The 12,455-nt window shown below is 44.0% G+C and overlaps 1 protein-coding gene across 2 annotated transcripts in view; it reads right to left on the bottom strand.

Annotated features, from left to right (window-relative positions):
- Positions 1 to 2,499: 2,499 nt before the first annotated feature.
- Positions 2,500 to 12,455, bottom strand: part of ETV5 (ETS variant transcription factor 5) — a 56,257-nt gene continuing 46,301 nt past the window's right edge. For both annotated transcript variants that reach the window (XM_060010986.1, XM_060010985.1), the window contains exons 12-13: positions 7,900 to 8,001; positions 2,500 to 4,987 (exon numbers count right to left, since the gene is read on the bottom strand). In XM_060010986.1, coding sequence (XP_059866969.1) covers positions 4,766 to 4,987; positions 7,900 to 8,001 — 324 coding nt within the window. In that variant the 3' untranslated portion in view covers positions 2,500 to 4,765. The remainder of the gene's footprint in view (positions 4,988 to 7,899; positions 8,002 to 12,455) is intronic.

Raw genomic sequence — 12,455 nt, 5'->3', positions numbered from 1 at the left:
GATTCAATTTCAGCAAAGTGTTACCATTTAAGAAAGTCTGCCAAAAAGATAATGCAGATGAAAATGTACTGTGTAAACTGTGAAGTGCTATCCAAACGTTAGCTATCTGAGGTCCACTGCCAAGGTCAACAAGGCCTGGGTGTAGAGCCAGCTCTTAAATTGGAGGAGCTAAGTAAAGGCTGGTCATTCAAGGGGCCCCTTCCGAATGGGACACTGGTGTCTTTGCTGGGATCAGAAGGACACAGTGGCTTGTCTGTGTGCCTCTTTCACCCCCATCCCGCTAAGTACAATACACTTGTGCTGAATAAGATCAATGCTTACATTGTATATGCGATAAAACTGATGATTTTCCAGCTTCTTTTCCTTTTGCTTGTGTTTTAGAAGCCACACACTAAGCCCCAGCCACCTGTACCACCGGGCAACGGACTGTCTCTCCAAGGTTTCCAACTGTCTGGGTACGTGAGTGTTTTTCTCCCACATTAGTTTACATTTGTCCCAGCTGCACTACAATTTAGATTCTGCACATACTCTGGCTCTCAAAACCGCATTCTTTTGCCCTCACACTACTTCTTTGTCATCTAACAACTGAAAAAGCATTGTTTCCTTGACTTGGCTCGAGAAAGGGGACCTCGATGAAGAGTAAACTTCACATTTTCTGGGCTTTCTTATCCTAGTGCCCAACAGGAGAAGGGAGGCCCAGTGTTTGGTGACCTCCTGCATTAGGTTAACGATCTGGATATGGGCCCAGGGGGATAATGAGCCCATGAATAATAGGGAGCTGATTGTCCAAGTCTTATCATGGTGAAGCTGAGTGGCAGAGCTTGCTTTGTCCTGGCTCCCTTGCCTTCTCCCCAAGCATCTCTTAATCTGTCGAAGCCAATGGGTTTATGTGGCAGACATTCATTCCTCACAAGCTTCGATTCAAGCGGCTGTGCACCAATTCAGGCTCAGATGTTTCTACACTTAGGGCTTGTAAAACACTGAAAGAAATATAGCAGATAAATTCACAGAAAGCCTTCTGTTATAGGCTTGAAAAAAAGATCTACTCATTTCTCTACTGTAACAGGAGTCTTGAAAAGCCCAAATTAAGGTGCAGAAAAAGGGTGAAATGAGAACACTAAAAGGCCTAATACTGCAGAGAGCCCGGCAAACTTTTCCCAAGTGATATATATATTCCCGAAATCATGAGTTAAATTCATTTCACCTGCATTCGCTAATCAACGTTGTTTTTAAGACCTGCCATGTCCTCCAAGGAGCACGTGGCCTAAACAATGTTTGCCTGAGATATTCTCGGGAACTTGGAGTCAGCTGTGTGTATCTAGTTGGAGCTGGGCTGGTTAAGACTGGACAGGAGCACGGACCCTCCAACTGGGCATGCGCGGTGTCCGCTGGGTGACCTTTCGACACAGAGGGCTGAAAACTCCACCCTCAGGATGTGCAGAGGCCTATAATATACTATTGCAGAACCTCGATTCCCGCACCTTTTTCCAATCACCTTTCCCCGTGCTCCCCACGCCTCAGTCGGCCCTGACGCTTGATTCCTAAACCTGTAAATACTGCCGCCCCTTGCCTTGTAGGAGGTAGTTTTCAGACTTGATTTCTTGTTTCCTGTCCTCGCTGCTTTCCTATTAAGCCCTCTTTCTGCTGCAAACCTCGGTGTCTCAGCATTTTGGCTTGCTGAGCGATAGAATGAACCTGGTTCGGTAACATGGTTCAAACTCGGAAGAAAGGTTTTTACTGCTCTATGGCTGGAATAAACAAACAGCCATAAGCCTTCCTAAGTTGTTGTTTTTGAGGGAACTATTAGTAAAATTTCTACTCCTTAAGGTTAAACCTTTTGGGGGGGGAAACTAGGGAATGGGTGGTCTTAACTTCTGTCTGGTTTTCTAGGAATCCATCTAAGGGGCTGAGCTGGATGTATCTTGGAACTCAAAGTCCTAGCCTAGTTAGTGATCTTTTCATGCAACCCAGGGCCCAAGCATGAGCTATGCTTTAAAAAAAAGTAGACTAAGGGCTTCCCTGGTGGTGCAGTGGTTGAGAGTCTGCCTGCCGATGCAGGGGACACAGGTTCGTGCCCTGGTCCGGGAAGATACCACTTGCCTCGGAGCGACTGGGCCCGTGAGCCGTGGCCGCTGAGCCTGCGCGTCCGGAGCCTGTGCTCCACAACGGGAGAGGCCACAACAGTGAGAGGCCCGCGTACCCAAAAAAAAAAAAAAGTTGACTGAAAGTTGGCAAGTAGGTGGGTTCAAGGAGAGGGGGTGGTGTCTGCTCACCATTGGCTGCGAAACCCGCTCTGCTTTCTACTCTCCTACTCTCTTGGGTCAAATGTTTGGTCAGAGCTTAAGAGATGAGGCGATGGGGTAGTTGTACACAAACTATCAACTTCCACAGTCCTAAGGCTAAACAGCTGAGAGGGGGAAAGAAAGACGCCAGGTGGCTTCTGCTTGCTTCAAAATTAGACCACTGAGGGCAAGAAAGAGACGGGTTTCAGGCACTTGGTAAACTGAAAGCAAACTTCTTTATTGTACACAGTACAGAATATAACGCAGCTTGGCAGGATGCAAACGGCCCTGCGCAGGGGAAAGTATTTCAAATCAACTGGCAGGTTAAAGCCTTTCTGCACTGTAGACTTTCCACACTCTGGAAAGAAGCAAAAACAAGAACAAAGAAACAAAACCATCAGGGAGGTGCATGAATCCGATGGGAAAGCGACGGTGATGCTGCCATCCTGTGTCCCGAGACAGCACAGGCCACGTGGCTACAGCAGGGGAGAGGAGCTCAGGCTACAGAGGATTCTTTTCAGTACTTGCTAAGACAGCATAAATCCATCAAAAAAAAAAAAACCCAACAAAACCCAAACCCGGATAAGTAAAGAAAGGAAGAAACAAATCCTATACAGCATTTACAACAAATTAACCTCTAGCCAGCTGGGGATAAAATATGCATCTATGTATAGACTATGTGTAGGTTAGAAAGCTATAAATACCGGTTTGGAAAGTCCTTTGATTAGAATACAATGCTAATTAAGGCCCAAGCTCCAGGTTCAATACCTTTGTGGGCTAATTAGCTTCCAAGAGAGGAAAATCTTGTCTTTCCATAGCTATAAAATGCACCCCTTATCTCTGTGACCCTCTTCACAAATGTGCTCCTGGTCACCAGGGGGACTGTTTGAGACTACAGAGCGGGTCCATCAATAGAAAAACAACTCAAAGCACTGTCCTTCGCATATGAAGAGTAGCATAGTCATTCTTTGTGTGCTAGGTGTCAGGGGAAGCACAGAATCCTATCAGCAGGCAGCAAGGTGCTACCACTTTCTAATTCTTTTTCCACTCCTTTGAGCTTAACTTTCATATAGCTTTAGCTGGGTTATTTAAAACTTTCCCAATATAATACAGCAATCAGAGAAAACCTTTTTGAAAGTGGCAGGAAACTAAGATGCTAGTACTGCTTTACCTGTCAGTGTCGCACAGAAGTCTCAAACCCTATTGAATCATATGCAGGGTTTAAAGTCCAAAAATTAAAGAAAAAGGAAAACAAAACAAGCTGAAATGGAAATTGTCATCAGTCATGCCCAGGGAAGAATCCCTACCTAGGGTTTTCACCAGGTGACCAGGTTTCAAATGGACATGACATGTATTATGTACATATGCTTTCCAGAGAGGGCATGTGAGGGAACATGGGGGACTATACACATAGAATCTAAACGGTGTGTCCAGGCTGCCCTGCACACCTCAAAAATGTACAACTCAGGTGCAAATGTTCCATCAGGCTGTCTGGTGCAGAAAGCACAAAGCAGGCAATAAAAGAGGGCTTGTACTCGGCTAAGGGGACGCCCCCCAGCAAAGCCCCTTTCAAGCTGCAGCGTCTTCATAAGTTGGCACTGCCCTGTTTAAAGGGCGCAGTGCAGTTACCAAAAGGTTTGTTTTTTTTTGCTTTAAATACCAAAACTACAAAAATCAGTTTATAAACTGTTTTTCCAAAACAACCACCAAAACAAAACAATCCCCCGAATCAAAGCAAAACAAAATACTGTCAAAAGTGTTAATCACCCTTCTCCTAAAATTAAAGCCATCCACACACACAGCCATGTGACTGGGAAGAGAAAGGGGGCCTGCTCTACTTGGTGACCACATGGCCAGAAGGTTCCCAAGGGTAGCAATGGTTTATTATTTGAGAACCATGGAGTGGGTAACAGCTGTTCATCCTTTTTCCCCTTCTTTCCAGACCAAGAGGAAACATTTCAGATTAAGCTGGAAGAGCTCTCTGAGTTTTAAGATATATTTGTAACCCTTCATGGTTTGAGCCTCCCCAACTTTGCCTACCTCCTCTTCTATGGGTTTGTGACATCTTTTCCAATAAATTGTGCAAATCAGAGCCCTTCTACGTAAAGGCATTTAGTAGTCCATGATCAATGCAGATTGTCACACACTCTGTCCTGGTTTGTGGGTACTAACCTGAACAAGGTATTGCTTTGCATATATTGTCCATGGGAAGGAGGCTCCATTTCAATTGCTTTCCCAGAAACCTTGTCAGGTTCAGAGCTGAGGCACCAGCCTTTTGGTGGTTTTCTGCCCCTCCCTGTTCCCACTCCCCCGCCAAGGTATCTGTCTTTAAGGGTGCCGATCCAGAGACAGCTTGGGTTCTCCAGATAATACTCAAAGGGCAAGCTTTGGGAACAGCCAGAAACACAAACAAAACCACTGCCCTCGTTTGCCTGAATGGGAACTGCTAGCTCTAGGGTTTGGCCGCTCAGCCGCTCGGAAACTTAGTAAGCAAAGCCTTCGGCATAGGGGAGGCTGCTGCAGCGGTCCACATCCAGGAGGTAAGCAGGGTTGTCTTCAAAGTGGGTCAGTGGCAGGGTGTCCTCCTCGCTGAGGTGGCACTCAGACTCCGCTTTCAGGAACGGACGTTGGTTGTCGGGGAAGGCCATGGAGAAAAGGGCATCGGGGTCGCAGACAAACTTGTAGACGTATCGTTCCCCAGCCACCTGAAGAGAGAAAACACACCTTATGAGGCCCAGCTGGAACAGGGCATGGGCCGGGGCCAGGGCACCAAGGGAAGAATGAGATATTTGTAAGTCACCAAGCTCTCAGGGAGCCAGGGACCAAGAGGCTCACTGGTAGCTGATTATCCAAATCATTCAGATTTATTTTGATAAACTGTGGGAACCTGTTACCTGCCAAGTGTTTTGCTGACACCACAGCTTAGCAGTTGAAAAGAATATCTGAATTTCAAACTCATGTTAGGTTCTTTTAAAAGAAAATCCTCACTGTGTTATACTCACAGCCTAGAAACAATGGTTATGCTGAGGTTGGTGCCTGATATTACAAGAAGATATAAGGATTGAAAGATGCAGGAGTCAGACCATGTGTTCAGTTCCCTCCAAAGTTTACAGTCTTCCCAGGACAGCTTTGCTCTGAAGGGCTAGGAATTCAGAGAGCTGTGTGGGAATTTTAAGTTTGTTCCAAAACCAAACAGAACTGTGTTTTGGCTTACCTGCAGTTTTACATTACTCATTCCATGGTTCTGCTACACTGAAGGAACTGATGACTACCTTTATATGAATTTTATGCATTATAATATTACAAGAACCAAATGGTCTTGATTAAGGGTGGCAGATGTATACAATCAATCATCCCTCTTTGGGTTGTTAAATCTCTCCTTCCCCAGCCCGAGAGTCAGCTCATGTATGTGGAAGAGGGAAGTAGGAGGACATAGTGGCAATGATACCGGCTCATAAGCCAGGAGTGGATGGCTCCCAGCCTTGGCTCAGTCGCTAACAAGTCTCAACCTCTCAACCTCAATCTTACCTTTCAAAAACCGAGGGTATGGGACGACTGCTTTTCTAAGTCCCTCCCCAGACGGGCATGCTACCACTCCTCTTTCATTTAGTTCTCATTTACTCATGGGTCATGTAATAAATATAACAATGATCTCTTACACTGGATAGCACATTACTATTTCTAGAATGTTTTCACATATATTACCCTTTGAGATTAGATTAGGGTCTATTATCTACATTTTTACTGGAAACAGGCTTTGGAAGGTTGACTTTCCTTAAAGCATAAATGCAGTGCTGGATCTGAGCCCCCCAAGTCTCATTCCTGTGCCTTCCTGTACTTTTTGCCTGTTTTATTCTCAGAAAATTCTCTCCTACTTCCTTAGAAAACGTAGGAACAAGTTCATAGGGAAAACTCGTTGCCATTAGTTCAAGTTAACTGTGTCTTGATTACATTCCCTCAGACTGGATCTGGAGTTGGGAACAGCAAAGGAGTAATGGCCCTCCTTCCTGAGTTTAGGATTCTACCCGATAATGTTAAAACTAAAAGGGGAGAGAGTGTGTGTGAAGTTTGAGGGGGAAAAGGCAGTGACTGATAATGGGTTCAGAGTTTCTTTTTAAGGTGATAAAATGTTCTAAAACTGATTGTGGTGACGGCTGCACTACTCTGTGCACATATTAAAACCCCACTGAATTTAACCCTTTTAAAAGAGGGGGGAAGTTGGGTGTACTCTAGATACATCCTAGAGTATCTATTCACTCTGTGACAAGCACTGAAGTCAAACCCTCATTCCTGCCCCAAAGGAGCTGATACTCCTGTAGCAGATACTGACAAGCCGGGGAGTAACTTACAATACAGACAGTAGGGGAAGTGATGGAGATGAGCCCAGGTGCTCTCAGAAGCAGAAGAGGGACCATGTAACTCAGCCTGAGAACTTCAGATTCTTGGAGTAAAGAGGTGATTTACTGAGAAAACAAGTAGGGGCTGGCCAGGCAATGAAGGCGTTAGGAGTGTTCTTAAGTAGGACGGTAGTTTAATAGGTAGTTTTTCATTTTATAGTATGCTTGATAACTTACATGAATGTGATATGTATTGTTCGGTAAACAAATATATTAAGAGAAAGATGGCTATGCTAGTGAAAGCAGCCAAGTACAAGTGAGGAAATGAGGGTTTAATGGTGCCTTGAGCCTGTATGAAGCATTAAAAAGTCTGGATCTTATCCAGAAGACCATCCATGAAAAGCTGTTTTAATAATTTTTAAGGAGATGAGAGGAATATGGGGTCATATTACCACCTGCCTCTGAGAAAGATAAGCCTGGCTTCAGCGTAGACAAGTTCTCAGCAGCAATGACCGCATACTTCTGAGTGCATCTTGGCATCTATCATGTAGACTGCTTAAATGTGTAAATGCTAGAATCTGGGCAACAGTACAGTATAAAATCTGATGGCTAAGAAAAGCCAATCAAAGATTTTCCATTCTCATCTTCTGCCTATCCACAGGATTTTAAGATTGTGGCTCTTCACCACCTATCGCAATAAGGATTTTGCATTGGCTTCCTCAAAATGACACTTCATCCTTTTTTCTGCTACCTGCTACCAGGTGATTCTGCCATTTTGCAAACCTTGGGTTTTTAACTTGAGTTCCAGTTTCTAAGGTTCTAAAAGAGAAATAAGATTTTTTTTTACTGCCCTAACACTTTTGGGAGTATTAAACCAACATAGTTGGAGGTCTCGGTGTTTCAACTAAAGACTTCGCCTAAGCTCTCATGGGAGGGGAGACCTTCAAGTAGATTCCCTCACTTGCTCCTTTATGGATATAATAGTTGGCCTAAATGTCTGGATGTTTTTGTAAGTAGAGACAGTTTAAAGCAGAGGAGCCTAATTTTCCTACAGTGTCTTCCATACACAACCTTTGGCTTTCACGTACCCAACAGCATTAAAGGTGCTCCTTATTATCTCATTTAACTTAAGTTTTTCCAAGATGTTTTTCCTATCACAGAATTACTTACGAGGCTAACATGTCCTCCCAGTCATCACATACAGTTTTATTTCAGAAGCCCTTGACATTTTCTTTGAGAGTGGTCCTAGAGTGGTCTAAGCGTCTCTAGTAATCGCTCACCTTCTGCATGATGCCCTTTTCATAGTAATAGCGTAGAGATCGGCTGAGCTTGTCGTAGTTCATGGCTGGCCGGTTCTTCTGAATGCCCCAACGCCGAGCGACCTGAAGAGACAGGAAAGCAATGGAAACTCATTCCCTGGGCTTAGTGGTTTTCTCCCAATCCCAGGAGAGCCAGTTCTAGAATCTGACTGCTTTGGTCAGTGACCCATTTCTCTGACCTGGAAGGAAAAGCACTGAATTCCCTCAAGACCAAACATTTAGCAAAGGTGATGATTCAGTCAAATGCTAAGAGGTGAGACCTAGAGGTGGAAAAATCCTAGCACTTTAAGATTGCAGAGGGCTCGGCTAGCGTCCCAGAGGAAGCAGGCTCTCTACTGTTTCTCCACATATGAATTATCGACCAATACCCATAGACCATTAGCATGTTGCCATTAAGTGCTATGGTTTCTGTAGCAGTCAATAAGGAATAATTAGAATGGTCATTCCTGAAACATTAGAAACACACTGGTGAGTTGCTAATGGGCCAGCAGAGCAAAAGTTCAATTCTAATAAGATTGGAGAGGGGCTGGTAGATGTTTACTTATAGCAGCTCATGGAGTAAAGGGGAATCGGATCATTTCAGCCTGCTGCCATCCAATCCCCTGCTCCCAGCAGACTTGCAGAATGGACACTAAAACATGTAGCACCATTATCCACTTAATGAAAAATTAACAGGGCTTCCCAAACAGTTCTGAAGTGCATTATATCCAACTTGGTCCACCTCTGAGGTGCAGTGATGGGGAGGGTGTAAATGGAGGTTTGGGCAAAGAGACCTTATAGCAAGAAAACTTCCTAGTGGAGTTCAGCAGGACAGCCAAGCAATTTCTGTTCTCAAGTATCTCAACATCCCAAATCCTACTTATCAGGATGACTGTCGAGGTAAGAGAAGAATAACCTTGGAAACATGAGGTCTTTAAATGTATGCAAACCAGGGATCATGTTTTGAACATTTTGGGTCAGTTTTAGAAACTTAAAAAACCAAAATAACTACATTCCTTTTTATTAAAAAAAAAAAAAGATGACAAACATGGAATGAGAAGTAGGGAGCCTGCAAGTGGAAAAGGTGGATCATAAAACCACATTTCACTTGAAGTATTCTTTAAAAGTATTTGGGGCAGAATGAAAACAACATCTTCTGAATTCAGGATTCTAAGATGACCTTTAATAAATACCAAAAATAATCTGGTAAGTAGGGAAGAATGCATCTGTCCTAATTATATTACAGTAATTCAATAGCCACGATTCCACTCTGCCTTGCAAGACACTGTGTGAAAGTTAAATTTCCATTCGTTTGCTTTGCGCCCCACGGCACACACGATTATCCCTGGCTCTCCCCCTTTCTCCACATTGCACCCGTTCAACTCTTTGAAATGGCCCAAAAGACAAAATGAACCAAAAATACATCCCCTCGTTAAAGAAGACAAACATTTTATTTTACTATTATTATTTTTGGCTGCACCAAGCAGCATGCAGGATCTTAGTTCCCCGACCAGGGATCAAATGGTGTCCCCTGCAGTGGAAGCGTGGAGTCTTAACTACTGGACCGCCAGGGAAGTCCCGAGAAGATAAAACCAATTTTTAATCAATTTCTATTTTTAACCAGTTTTTAACCAATTTCAATTTTTAACCAACTTCTTTTTTTAACCAATTTCTATTTTTAAACCAACAGAAATAGGGGTAAGAAAGAACCTGTTAAGTCAATACGTGTCCTTTTACCTGTTCAGAAGAAATGACACCATGAAACTGTACTTGAACTGCTGTCAGACACAAGTGATGCAGGGACCCTTAAAAGAAGCCCAGCCTCATCATTTTACTATAGTCAGTGGTGGAAAACAATTCGTGAATATTTTTCAACTTCAGCCGTGACCTCTCTTTGCTGTCGCGTGCATATGCAGGAGCTTGCTGGAGAGAGGTTTTATATATGCACAGACTTCAAAGCAGCTCTGGTAGCCATAGTTACTGACTCATCCTCTTGGGCCAGGGCCCTCTGATTCAGTAGCCCTCACCAGGGCTGCTCCTTCTGCAGTAATCATGATGCAGCACAACTGCAGAGCAGCTGGGAATTAGGGCTGTCCCATTTCTGGGGGGAGGGGAGCAGGCAATAGCTTGCTACCAGCTCCTCCTTTCTTTCGTCTTTCACATTCGTTACTTTGATAGCATGCATCTTGAGGACGGAGGCCGAAGGAGTTTTAAAAACAAACAAACAAGAAAACCTCACGTCTCTTCCTCCCTTTTTGAGAGAGAGCAGCCGCAGCGCAGGGAGCGGCTCTTTCTAGCAGCCCGTCCTTTTAAACCTCCCCACGGCATCAGTTATCCGCCACATGTTCAACAAACAACCCTACCCCCCAAAATATTCATTAATGCAGATTCACAGTTAAAATGGCTCCAGATTAAAGCCGAGTCAGTCATAATTGAGAGGGTGCTAAGCTGGATGACAATCAAAAGACATTTGATTAGGAGGCCTGCCAAAAGCAGTTCCAAAACCACAATTTCCATGCACAGTGTAATGGATATTATGGATAATTACCCAGAGTGCACTACTCAGCCACACAGCTGCCTACAATTACGGCCCAAACAGCTTCCTCCTCCGCTTCACCCTTCAAGCTTCCCCCATGACAACTTCTTACAGCTTTTTCGAGGAGTTGGTATCTTCCTGACAGTAACAAGAGTAGGGCCCTCCGAGTTATACAAGGATTAGAGAGCGAAAAAATTCAAATGCTGCATGTCCCGAGGCCAGAGTGCACACGTGGAACAGAGCTGATCCTGGGTTAAGAGAATGGAATATTCGGAGTTCATGGAATGCTCGGGGATTTCAAGGTGCGGCGGAAAGAAGTACTTCCTGAAGAAACAAAGCTGTCCAACCGGCTGAGGGAGGCTCCAGGCCACCACAGGCCTCCCCTGCGACTTGGCTGCTTGGCATTTCTGTGAGCATCCTGGCTTAGTATTAGCTTCGTTATTAAGAAAGCCGGGGCCCTTGGCCATCTGTTCATCATTTTCTTTACCACTGGTAGGAGAGCAGCAGATTCAATAACAGCTTTACAAAGGGTCATAACCAGGTTTACCTGCAGCTATACAGCCTGTGCTTAGGCCAGAGGCAGTGGCAATAAAGTAATAAAAGCTCCTGTCTGCAATGAGATAAATCAATAAGGGCTGCCCACATGACAGACTGACTTTCGAAAAGCCTTAGTGAGTCTGGGCGACATGCTTTCCTCAAGCCTCACATAAACCAGGCCACGTTATGAGGAAAAGAATGCAGGGCGGATGCTTTCCAGTGTGGCTGGAAGCCACAAACACAGCTCCACTTCTAAACACGACTTAGCCAAAAAGACACCCTTAGGAAAACACGGCAGTACCAAACTCTGGCTTTGAAGGTAGACTGACTCTTAACAGAAACCGTTTACAATATGAGGTGTTGACATATTTCTATTTTTTTGTGAATGATGCAAGATCGGGAACACCATACATGTATCTTCTCTAACTGCCTTTAATGAAGCCTGCCTTCCTCTCCTCTCAGTCAGGATTCTCCTTAAGTCTCCAATCCACACATTCTCCTTTGCTCATCTTAACTTTCAGGCTCCTTTCTTCTTCCAAATCTCCTGCTGTTAACCCCCATACCCACCTGTCCCCCTGGTGTGCTAAAGTGAGCCCTGGAATTGATGGAAAAACATCTACAACTGCAGTCCCTGTTCAAACTCCTTCCGAGAGCATTGGTCCCATTCCAATCACACCCAACCCAAAGATACATTTTGCTCTGCTGGTTTAATATGTAACACCTAAGTATATGCTACCAAAAGAAGCATATGTCGTATTTTCAGGGAAGTTATTTCTTTTCTATTTATAATCTCTCTAGATTCTAAATCAAATAGAAATCAAATCAACCCCTTTGGGAATTCCCTGGCGGTCCAGGGGTTAGGATTCCGAGCTCTCACTGCTGAGGGAACTACGATCCCGTAAGCCGTGTGGCGTGGCCATAAAACCAAAACAAACAAACATAAAACAACCCCTTTTGAAATATGCCAAACTCAGAGCCTGATTTAATTTACTTTGCAATATTCAGGAAAGGAGGAGTTCCATGATGTTCTCCCCTTTTGAAGAAATGGCATTGGTTCTGTCCATTGGCCTTTCTGTCAAGAGTCTGGGCAAACAGACAGTAACAATGTTTCTTCTTTCTATTAACAAAATAATGAAAGTTTGTGTCCTCTCTCAACCACTGTGATATTACATTTTAAAAAAAAAATCTAACTTCCTAAGATTGACCCATCTCTGATAATTTTATTTCTCTAGGTTAGAGCCATTTGAAGTACACAGTGGGGTAGTTGCAACCTATAATATATTACCAATATGTCTTAAAATCTGTTCATGTAACCTCTGGTATAGGCTATGACATATGAGGGTTGACACCAAAACAAGTTGGTATCACTGAAAGAACACTTGAAAAAGACTTTCCAACAGAGAGAGCAGACCCTATTAGAATGTAAGTCTTCATGGCCTCCCTCCCCAGAGTTTGCAGAAGTGTT

The sequence above is a fragment of the Delphinus delphis genome, chromosome 4, assembly GCF_949987515.2.
Source record: "Delphinus delphis chromosome 4, mDelDel1.2, whole genome shotgun sequence".
NCBI classification, from domain to species: domain Eukaryota; kingdom Metazoa; phylum Chordata; class Mammalia; order Artiodactyla; family Delphinidae; genus Delphinus; species Delphinus delphis.
The sequence above is the reverse complement of the archived record's forward strand: the minus strand, read 5'-3'. Positions and strand labels throughout refer to the sequence as shown.